General features: G+C 35.4%; 1 protein-coding gene across 1 annotated transcript; it reads right to left on the bottom strand.

The window, feature by feature from the left end:
* LOC111906809 (ABC transporter B family member 19) lies at positions 1-7,882 on the bottom strand. The gene is made up of 9 exons (XM_023902592.3): positions 7,388-7,882; positions 7,064-7,118; positions 6,547-6,722; positions 6,110-6,310; positions 5,757-6,016; positions 5,364-5,680; positions 3,812-4,858; positions 3,487-3,728; positions 1-1,422 (listed from the first exon to the last, which is right to left on the bottom strand). The coding sequence occupies exons 1-9, from the start codon at positions 7,637-7,639 to the stop codon at positions 214-216; spliced, it is 3,759 nt and encodes a 1,252-aa protein (XP_023758360.1). The 5' UTR covers positions 7,640-7,882; the 3' UTR covers positions 1-213.
* Positions 7,883-11,939: the final 4,057 nt, after the last annotated feature.

Here is an 11,939-nt window from a genome sequence, read left to right as displayed (position 1 = left end):
TACCAAAAATATAAAACCATCCATTATAAAGGATTATAAAAAATTAATAAACACAACAAGCATTCAATTACAAAGTGTTGGGGGTAGGGTAGTTAATATGTAACCAATCGACCAAACATAACGACTGGAAACCCCAAAAAAAGACATGCACAATTTACTATTTTCCTTCTTCTACGTAAAACCACCCCTTAACTCTTAAAAGTTACATCACAATCACATACGATGTTGTTGTAGTTGCAAGAGCCTAGAGTAAGCCCCTTCGGGTCGGCTAATAAGTTCCCCATGGCTACCTTGTTCAACAATCCTCCCATCTTGAACCACACCAATACTGTCGACCCCTCTGATGGTCGACAGACGGTGTGCAATAAGGACAGTCGTCCTACCCCTCATCAACCGCTCGAGTGCATCCTGAAGGACACACTCTGACTCAGCGTCCAATGCGCTCGTCGCTTCGTCTAGTAACAGAATCGCTGGATTTTTTAAAACGGCTCGAGCGATCGCGATTCTTTGTTTTTGCCCGCCGGAGAGTTGAACACCGCGTTCGCCGACCGGAGTATTGTAACCTTCCGGCAAGCCGGAAACAAATGTATGGACGTTAGCGGCGGTTGCCGCCTGGATAACCTCCGCCTCGGTGGCTCCGGCTTTCCCGTACGCGATGTTTTCCATTATCGTGGCGGCGAATAACGCGGGTTCTTGTTGGACTAGACCGATTTTTAACCGGAGAGATTTTAGGTTTAACCGTCGGATATCTTTTCCGTCAATCATAACTTTTCCAGCAGTCGGGTCGTAGAAACGCTCGATCAATGCGATGACCGAGCTTTTTCCCGACCCGCTCGGTCCGACCAGAGCCTGGCTCTGACCGGACCGGATTCTCAGACTGAAGTCTTTGAAAACAGGAACATCCGGTCTCGACGGGTACGAGAAATCGACATGACGAAGCTCGATTTCTCCCCGGACAGTGTCGACCACGTCGGAATCGGGATCGTCTGGGTCGATTCGGGTTTGTCGATCGAGGATCGAGAAAACCGAACCGATGGCTTCACCACCCCGGATGATTTCCGGGGCGAGGCTGACAGTCTCAGCTACCGAGTTTGCAGTTATCACCAACACGATGAAGACTTTGATGACTTTTGAGAAGGTGGAGAGGCCTTTGGTAACGAGGTGGGCGCCGTACCACAGGATTAAGGCTTCTGATGCGAAGAGAGAGAGCTGTGAGATGCCGAATAGGATGCCGGAAAGTTGACTCCGGCGAAGACTTTGTGTTTGGGGGAGACGGAGTTCGTCGGAGAATAGGGAGAGGATTTTGTCTTGGGCGTTGAAGGCTGCTACTGTTCTGATGTTGCTTACTCCTTCTCCGGCGATCATGCTTGTTTTTGCGTGGGCTTTTGCTGTGTCTCCGGCGAAGCCTTTGAGAGAAAGTTGCTGTAAATTGAAAAATAAGACAGGAATTAGCGACAATATTACATCATTTTTTTTTCACCAAAATTATGTAGCAGTTCTGTGTGAAGGAAGATTCATTTCCAACCTATCAACATAATTTTAACATCAAAAACAACATTCTAACTTTCAAGTACATATTTTACCGTAAATTATATAAATTTAAATAATAACCCTTATATTTAGTAGTTTTTTTTTACCAATTCGACTGACATCTAGTTTATTACAGTAATTTCATAAATTATGGTCATTATAAAAGTGTCGTCAAGATAATTGATTCATTTATGATTATTTATCGTATTTTTACAACTATTTAATTAAATAAAAATACTTACATAAATGTCGACAAATATTACACATTTATGTATTGGAATATATATGTCAATTGTATGTTTTATATAAGAACGCTATTGTGATTTATAATATGATATGACAAATAACAAGTATTACAGCTAAAATATAATTAAATAATTAAATAAACATCAATAAAAAAAACTTTTAAACAAGTCTTGTTTTTGAAGATTGTGGGAAACGGAAATGACAAAACTACCCTTGGTTTGAAGTAAAGTTGACAAGTTAAAAGTAAGTCACGTCTGGGACCCTGAAGTGTTTAAGAAGTAAATGGTATGGGGACAAAAGGACACATACCTCTAGTAAGGTGGTAGTTGCTCAATATACAAGGCAAATATAAGAAGTTATTTATAAGCACATAGTAGCTAAAAATTTATCTATTAAAAAACAATTGTTTTAAATTCATATGCATGAACATAACAGTTTAAATAATAAAATATGAGAAAAAACAATTTAGCCTAGCCACTACGCATATACAAATAACCAACACTTTTTTGCTTGCTGCAACATTCACAATTTGCTGTTTTGTATACCCCACAAAAAATATTAAAAAAACAAAAATAAATGAAGTCGTTTTGTTGGTTATGCTGCGAAATTAATACTACAAAATTGTTCATATTATTAGAAAATCATAGGTTTTTTATCTTGCAAAATTGTTTCATTTAAGTTGCTATATATATTAATAAGAAAATTTATAACTATTATATTTTTAGCAAATAACCGGTACTATTTCATACGATAAAAAAAACAAGGCTAACCCTGTTGATGTATGAGTACTACAGTGTCCACAATCGCAATCAATTTGACTAGATTTGTGAAGGAAGAATATGATCAATAAGAGAGCGTGGTGTACTGGTGTATGAAGGCTTTGGGGTCCCAACAACACAGTCCATTTTCCAAATGCATAAATGCTTCTGACAATTCACGCTTCAATAGAAATTATAAATAGAAGAGCGAAAGTTGAATACTAATTTATTTATTTTTAAAGTATAATAATAAATAATGGTTTTTCTAGAAGAAAGTGCAACGATCACGGGCTAGGAATCTCCCCTGCCATTCTGTATGGACATCACAGTAAATGTAGTAGCATTCTGCATTCACATGTCCTCTTTTATTTTTCTTTGCTTTTTTATTTTACCTCACAGTAAAAATTTACCAAAAACTTTCACCAAGGACAAAATAGTCATTTACTAAAACTACGAGCTAAATAGTTAGATTTATAAATAGTTAGATTTAACAAGACCCAGAGACCAGAATAATTTCAATAAAATGAAACCATTGAGACAATTTGGACTAAACCTATTAATTTGAATACATCGTATCAGCCAAATTTGTAATGAACTGTTTATGTAAATATTAAAATACATTTTGTTATTGAAAGATAGTGTTTATTGAACTTTCCAAATGCAAAAGTGGTATAGAATATAGATCCTTTATTGGAGCAAGAGTTTTGTGAAAGTATGAACAGGAATTGAGGAAAGCACATGCAAGCCACTTTGAAACTGAATCTACATTCTTGTCGTTTAATATCAAAGATAATATCACCCAAAATCAAGATTCGAGATTATCAATAAAACCGATGCAATTTCAATTTTGACTATGGTCAACTTTATCTGGAGGCAGCATGCGTGATTTCAGTTCGTACTTAGATTAATATTATAATATTATATGGAACAGTAATAAAGGCATTCAGTTTACCTGGGCAAAATGGGCGAGAACAAGAAGAGGAAAAGTAGCGAGAATCAGAAGTGAAACCCTCCATTCGACAATGAAAGCGACTACAAATGACGTGAGAAGTGACGTCATGTTCTGTAATATAACAGAGATCCTCTCAGCTATCGCGGATTTCACGTCTGCTGCATCTGTTGCTAACCTCGCTGCCACTAGACTCGAGTTATGCTCCTCTTCATCAAACCACCCAACTTCATTTCTCATTATCGCTATAAACAAAACAAAACAAAAAAAAAATTAGTAAAACTTTTGTCTAAAAAATAAAATACATGTAAACCATTTATTTATATACCTGAAAGCATCATTCTTCGAACTCGTGTAGTGAGATTCTCACCCATGATACTAAAGAAATAATGTTGGATTAAATACGCAACAACCGCGTATAAACCAGCTCCAACATATATAAAAACATACTCTTTTGTCTTTCTCTCCATTCTCGCAGGGTTATCAAAGTAAAAAACCTCAATCATATTACTCATCACAATCGCAAAAGTCGGACCAATAAACCCGGATAAAATCGACCCAATTGCACCCATAATCGAATACGGCCACTCGGGTGCATTCATTTTCAAAAGCCTAAAAAAATACCCACTCGGAGCTCCGTTTTTCCGATCCGTTTCCGCATTCGATATCATTTCAATCCGCCCATCCGCACCCGTACTATACTGATAACTCAAATTCCTTAAGCTTCCGGATCGAAGACTTAAAGATTTTGTAGACAATGAATTGCTCAACCGCGATGACCGCGTCCGGTGAGTCATCGACGGGTTTGAAAAATCGCGGTTTCCGATCATTTCTTGGAACCGGATTAATGACGAATACGCCCCTGGGCGGGAAATAAGTTCCTCGTGGGTCCCGGTTTCGATGATTTGTCCTTGTTGGATTACCGCGATGGAATCGACGTTTCTAATGGTGGAAAGGCGGTGCGCGATTACTACGGTGGTTCTTCCGACCATCAAGCGGTCGAGGGCTTCTTGGACGATGTTTTCGGAGGCGGAATCGAGTGCTGATGTGGCCTCGTCTAAGAGGAGGATTTTAGGGTTTTTTAACATGGCTCTTGCGATTGCGATGCGTTGTTTTTGACCACCGGAAAGTTGGATTCCGCGTTCGCCGACTTGGGTGTTGTAGCTGTTTGGGAGGAGGGTGATGAAGGAATGCGCGTTGGCGGCTGACGTGGCGGCTTCCACTTCGGATGTGGTGGCGTTGGGTTTTCCGTAGAGGATGTTTTCGAGGATTGTGGTGGCGAAGAGTGCGGGTTCTTGGTTGACTAGACCGATTTGGTCGCGAAGCCATTTTAGTTGGAGGGTTTTGATGTCCACGTCATCTAGCAAGATTTGTCCTGCATAATGCGGGAGGTTAGCTGTATGAATTAAGTGCTTAATGGATAAATGATATCATCTGCATATGGATAAATGACCATTTTACCCGTATCCTATTCGAATATGTTTCTATTTTTCGAACCAAAAAAATCATCTAAATGTGAGTAAATGTTCATTTTACTTTTTTGTAACACAAAGTATGTTTCTTTTGTTGGACAGAATCATCCCTCGGAAAGTGAGTAAATGACCATTTTACCCTTACGTACACACAATACGTTTCTTGTTTTGACTTGATGAATCATCAATGTGAGTCAATGACTATTTTTACCATTTTGTATTAGGTTTTTTTTACAATGAGAATTCTGAATATAAGTAAATGACCATTTAAGTGATGCCAAATAACAGATGGCAAAAGGGTAGGGAGGTAAAAAAAAAAAAAAAGGAGAGTCTGAATAGTTAACTCATTAAGAAGTGCTTATTAAGTGAAAAAGAAAAAAGAAACAGGTAGTAAGATTAAAGATATACCTTGATTAGGGTCATAAAACCGTTCGATTAGGGAAACAACTGTGCTTTTACCGGACCCACTACCACCAACCACCGCAACTGTCTTTCCAGCCGGGAAGAAAATGGAAAACTCTTTAAAGATAAGAACATCGGGCCTTGAAGGGTAACTAAAAGACACCTCCTTAAATTCAATATTCCCGTTGACCTCGGTCAAACATTTCCCATCAGTAGAGTCTTGAACTATAGTCGGTTTTTGCTTAATGATTTCCAATAATTTATATCCAGCAGCTTTCCCTTTGCTGAATGCTCCAAGATTCGAAAACGACTGACCCAAACTCCTGTTATGATTATTTTGATTAAAATTTTTAAAAAAATGGGGTTTGAAGAAACAATTCTTATAGTAAAAAAGCTTACATGCCACCAACAATGGCGGAGAAGATTGCTGTAAATGCTTTTCCACCATCTGTTTGCCCATTCCTAATAAACACACCCGCATACCAAAACACAAGTGCCCATGACATGCATGCGATTCCATATGTGCATCCCAATCCCAATCCTTTTGCCATTCCTGCTTTGTATCCCAATTTGAGAGTGTGTTGTATTGCATCTGAATATGAATCGAGTGCTTTGGTTTCTCCCACATATGAATACACTGTTCTTACTTGTGCAATTGCCTGTTAATTAATAACAATAGTCGATTAATATATGATCATATAAAGTAAGTGAATTAATTTATTAAGATTTCAGATTTCAGATTAGTAGATTACCTGTTCAGCGATGATGCCAGCATTGGCATAGGATTCACGGCTTTTGGAAGTGAGACCTGTAAGAGTATAAGCGTATAATCCACCTGCAAATGCGATTCCGGGGATCACTGCAACACTTAGAAGAGCTAGCTTCCATGCGGAAACGAAACCAACAACCAATCCAGCCAAAAATGTCGAGAGATAATGGATAAAGTTTCCCACCTAATGAAAGGGGAACAGTTAGGTTTCTTTATCGAGATAGATGATTCAAAGTATGCTAATATGGCGAATGAAATATTGAGATATGTATGACGTTGTTTATTGGACCCCACATCCCCGCCATTAATGGAGTCTGTTTATGTTTCTGTTTCAGGTGCTCGTAACAAATTATCCATCAACATCTCTGGAATTAAAACCAGTAGATGTGTTCAAAAGGAAAAGTTGAAAAGAGAGATTACCTTCTCACTAATGGCGTCTTGGACAAGTAGAGTATCAGTGGAGACACTAAAAACGATATCTCCTGTTCTTGCATCTGTATCGTAAAATCCAACGTCTTGTTTTAAAACTGCTTCCAAATATCTCTTCCTCAACGTGCTCACTTGCCTTTCTCCGGTGTACATCCAACATCCGATTTCTGTTCATACACAATTTTAAACATAATTAATCAACAAATTATATAATAATAATTAATCATGATCGATTTCATTTTCATAAACAAAAGCTAGAATTCGAAAGTGATGGAGATGTTTGTGATGTATTAGAAAATTATTGAAAATTTTGACCAAGTGCGTGACGAAAAGGACAAGAGATAACGAGGAACCCACGTGCACATGATCCTTTGTGAACTGGCTAAAATAAGCATTTTTCAATAATGAAGTGTGAAATCAAAAATTTATGGCAACCGATGTTTATTAATTAATATTAATATATATAAAATAAAAGAGAGACAACAACGGATCGAGTTTAGCTTCTCACCTGCGTATGACGATATGCACACTACCAATCCGAGATAGACGAAATACAGAGCATACTGCATTAAATTAGAGTAAATAGATATTCAGATCTGAAACCTGTGATTAATCGCACCGAAAATTGAAAAACAATAAATATTTAATCCACTGACTCAGACTAGTCACTAGATAGCATTTTTTTTCGTGAAAATCCTCACAAAATTGAAAAAGAAGAAGCTCGTTTAATCTGGACTCTGGAGAGATAATAATAATAATAATAATAATAATAATAATAATAATAATAATAATAATAACAATGATGATGATGATGTTGATGATGATGAATAACCTTTGAAACTTCGTGAGTCATGGTGTTCAAATCCGATTGGTTTTTTCCGAAGCCATTAATCATTTGTCCGAACAAGAGGAAGAAGAAAGGCATGGAAGATCCGTGAATAATGGCACCGATGCTACCTAAAATCATGAGAGCGTAATCGAACTTGTCCGCGAATGAAAACAGTTGGTAGAAGGGAATACTCTGCTCCTTTCTCTTTTCTGCTTGCGCCGGCATTGCCTTGGACGCCTCCGTCGTCTCCGCCATTTTACAAAACTCCGTTTGTATACCGGAAAGCCTTTCTGTCAAACTTTTTTTTACAAACTAATCGAGAGAAAAGTCGAAAACGACTCAATCGCCATGAAAGAAGAGCTTGTAAAGGAGAGAGAGATCTAGGAATCAGCAGTGGCGGTGCTCGGTGTTTTAGTGAGGAATGGTGTGTGGTCCACGAGACTGGAGTTTTGGTCAAACGAGAGAGTGTGTTTGGGTGTGTGTTTGTTTTTGAGAGTAGAGTGAATGTGAAGTTGGGTTATATAAAAGGAGGGGGAGTTTAACCCTGGTTTACAAAAGGTATCAAGCCAAAGGACAAAAATGGAATTTCATTTATAATGCTAGATAAATAAAATATTATTTGGGTTTTATTGTTTTTAACATTTTATACATCTTGTTTCACAAACTTGGTCATTTTAATTCTTTACATTTATACATTGAATAAATTTATCTTTTTCTTTTATATCCTCTCCACTCCATTAAAGCACTTCGACGTCTAAGATATTAGTTGTTCAACAACGAATTTTGTAACGTTTTTAAAAGCTTTTATTTAAATAAAAAGCTTCCAATTTAAAAATTAATTCAACTAGTTATGATACTTTTAATTTTTAAATTTTATAATTTTATCTTTGTGTTATTTTACATTAGTCAAAAGGTTAAAACTATTTTCCTCCTAACATTTTCATGTAAATAAAAGTTATAGCTTTTAGTTAGTGGTTAATTTTGACAAACACATCTTATATCTAATTATTAAGTGGTTTTAGAACGGGATATATACAGTAAAGTCCCAATATTTTCATCGATTTGATAAGAAAGTCCTAAACTTTATTTTTTTGACAGGAAAGTCCAAATTACCGGCAGTTTTTGACATTTTACCCTTTTTTCTCGGTTAGCCAGTAATTAGGACTTTTTTGTAAACAAAATAAAGTTTAGGACTTTCTTGTCAAATCGTCAATTAGGACTTTACTGTCAAAAAAATAAAGTTTATGACTTTTTTTGTCAAATCGTTGAAAATATTGAGACTTTAGTGTGTGTGTGTGTGTGTATATATATATATATATATATATATATATATATATATATATATATATATATATATGTTAGAAATTTAATGGTATGATACTCTTTAAGCATAAGATTTATTGAAACCTTCTCTAATCAGTTAGATCATATTGAAATCTTTTATGTTTGCTTTTTGTTAAATCGCTTTTTTAATTTCAACAAACCGACATTGAAAAAAATTGAGATAATCAAGAAAGAAAGAAAGAACCAGGGTTGTGTTGGCTTTTTTCAGTCTCAAAAATGGAGAAATTAGAAACCTAAAAAAACGAAATTTCTCTGACTTTATACAAACACAAACAACACATGTTTAGTCAAAAGGGTGTGAATGTGGAGAAGGGAAAGAAGAGCAATTTCATTTTTTCGGTTTTTTATTTCTCCATTTTTTGGGCTGTAAAAAACCAACACAACCCTAGTTCTTTCTTTCTTTCTTGATTATCTCAATTTTTTTCAATGTCGATTTGTTGAAATTAAAGACGATTTAACAAAAACCAAACGTTAAGGATTTCAATAAGATCTAGCAGATTAGTGAAAGTTTCAATAACTCTTATGCTTAAAGAGTATCATACCATTAAATTTCTAACAAAAAAAATTATATATACACTAAAGTCCCAATATTTTCAACGACTTGACAAAAAAAATCCTAAACTTTATTTTTTTTTTAAATTAAAGTCTTAATTGACGATTTGACAAGAAAATCATAAACTTTATTTTTTTGACAAAAAGTCCTAATTACTGGCTAACCAGTAAAAAATGGTAAAAATGTCAAAAACTACCGGTAATTTGGACTTTACTGTCAAAAAAATAAAGTTTAGGACTTTCTTGTCAAATCGATGAAAATATTGGGACTTTACTTTATATATCCCTTTTAGAAAAGTAGTCTTTTTCTTTTATTTTTATCAACTGTTATTTAGAAAAGTAGTATTTTTCTTTTATTTTTATCAACTGTTATTTACGAGGAACATCACGACATCTCTAAATTTCGGCTTAATTTATAAAACTTTGTATACTTTAAAAACATCGTTTTGGTTTCACGTAGATGGGGAATTCCAAGATAAAAATATTTTGAACATTGAATAGGCACCTTAAAATGACAATAATGGATGTTAACCAAGGCCACAATATAAGTAAGATATAAGTAATTCAAAATGTCAATGCATCAATAAAACCAAAATACTCAAGCCGAAACCATGTATCACTAACCACAAATATCGCTAACTGTGCTAGATAATGCTATACGGTATCGTGCGGATATTACTGTTGGTAGTCCAACGTGGACCGCTTTACCGGTGGTGAACACCGCCCTTCACCCCTATATTTGCCGCCGGTGAAGTACCGGTGGTAAGATACCACCGATGGTAAAAGTTTGAAAATTGAATGTTGGATATCTTTTTTTGTCTGTTTTGTAACCGTTGCTGCCTTATTATTTAAATTATTATTTTTTTCATTTTTCCTTCCTTACCACTATATATACAAACACAAACCAAAACATATTTACTTAAACCTAAACCAAAACAAATTCACTCGAACCTATATTATACATTTACATACCGTTTCTAAAAAATCATCTCATAAAAATAGGAAATACATTAGAAAATTGTAAGTTGTTGCTAACCGTTGGTCAAGTTGTTGTGAAATCATGGGAAGTGATTATGGATACGGTACAAGAAGAAGAAGAAGAAGAAGAAGAAGTCCAACCTAGGACACGGAAGATGCTTCTTAGAGATCGTTAGGATGCAAACACCCGTCTAATGGCACACTACTTCGATGAAGATTCTGTTTGCAGGGAACACCAATTTCGACGTCGATTCCGAATGGTGAAACATTTATTTCTTCGTATAGTTGGTGATGTTACTAACATTTCTAAATATAGTAGACAACGCCGAGATGCAAGAGGTGCGGATGGGTTTTTAGAAATACAAAAATATGCAATTGCAGTTCGTCAATTAGTTTATGGTTCTGTTTCTGATTCATGGGATGAATATTTTCAAATGTATGAGCGAGTAGCTAAGGACGGTTTGGATGATTTTTGTAGATGCATTGTCACTATTTACGGTCCAAGGTATTTGCGTAAACCCACTTTTACTCACGTTCGATTATGTGTATTATCTTTTTGATGGCATATATCCTAAATTTATTGTGTTTGTGAAAACGCTAACATGTCCAGGTGATCCCAAACGCATAAAGTATAAAACGTACCAAGAAAAGGCTAAGAAGAATGTCGAACGAGCATTTGGAGTCCTCAAGAAGCGTTGGTGCATACTACAACCTTCAGCTCGTCCTGGAAATGTGGAAAAGCTCGATTGTATTATGTATGTGTGTATCATTTTATATAATATGCTTTTGGAAGACAAGTATAAAATAATTTTTCAGTTTCAAGTTTCAACCAAATGACAATACATCCTCACATTCTCTAGTGCGCCAATACCACTTGGTTCAATCCCATGACATGCAAGAAGAAGGGCGATACATGACAATCAAAAACACCACGAATTTCACAACGATTTGGCGGAACACATATATCGGGGTAATGAAATTGATGTAAATGAGTTAATTGACAATGATACCGGTGAATATTCGGACTATAATATTTTATTAAGTTAGTTAATTTAATTTTCGTTTTATGATTGTTAAATCAAATGTAATGTTTTTAATTTAAGAAATGTTATGTTATTTTAATTAGTATTTATTTTTATGTTTATGCAATTATTTAGATTTTTTAATTAAAAAAAATAGAGGTAAAAACATCATCACACCCTACCTCGTATGTAAAAAATGTAAAAATTGCAAAAGCTTAGATGGCGTTTATGTGGCACCTTTTTACTATTAGAAAAAATTGTACAACACCCCTTAGCTTAAGATACACATCAAACTTAACCAAATATGTCAAAATCGAAAAACTTGATGTGACACAATAGGTTGATGATATTGCCATATTGATACATATTTTAGGCAATATTTATTTATATTTTTACTAATAATTTGGTTATTTGCATAGAATATTGGTAGTTATAAGTTTAAATTATATTTTGCAGCCAAATAGAAGCATTTTCGAAGAGAGGGACTAAAGTTGACAAAACATGGAACTCTGGAGGCTTGAAGGAATGAAGAATAAAAACTCAGCAAAACACGTACTCACGACGTGAGTAATTGAAGACTCACGACGTGAGTAGAGTATTCTAGAAGATATGCACCGAATGAAAGGAGAGTCCTTGTCGAATACGTTAATCTCGCACTC

The sequence above is a fragment of the Lactuca sativa genome, chromosome 4, assembly GCF_002870075.4.
Source record: "Lactuca sativa cultivar Salinas chromosome 4, Lsat_Salinas_v11, whole genome shotgun sequence".
Lineage (NCBI taxonomy): Eukaryota > Viridiplantae > Streptophyta > Magnoliopsida > Asterales > Asteraceae > Lactuca > Lactuca sativa.
Note: the sequence above shows the minus strand (reverse complement) of the source record. Positions and strands in the feature narration are given on the sequence as shown.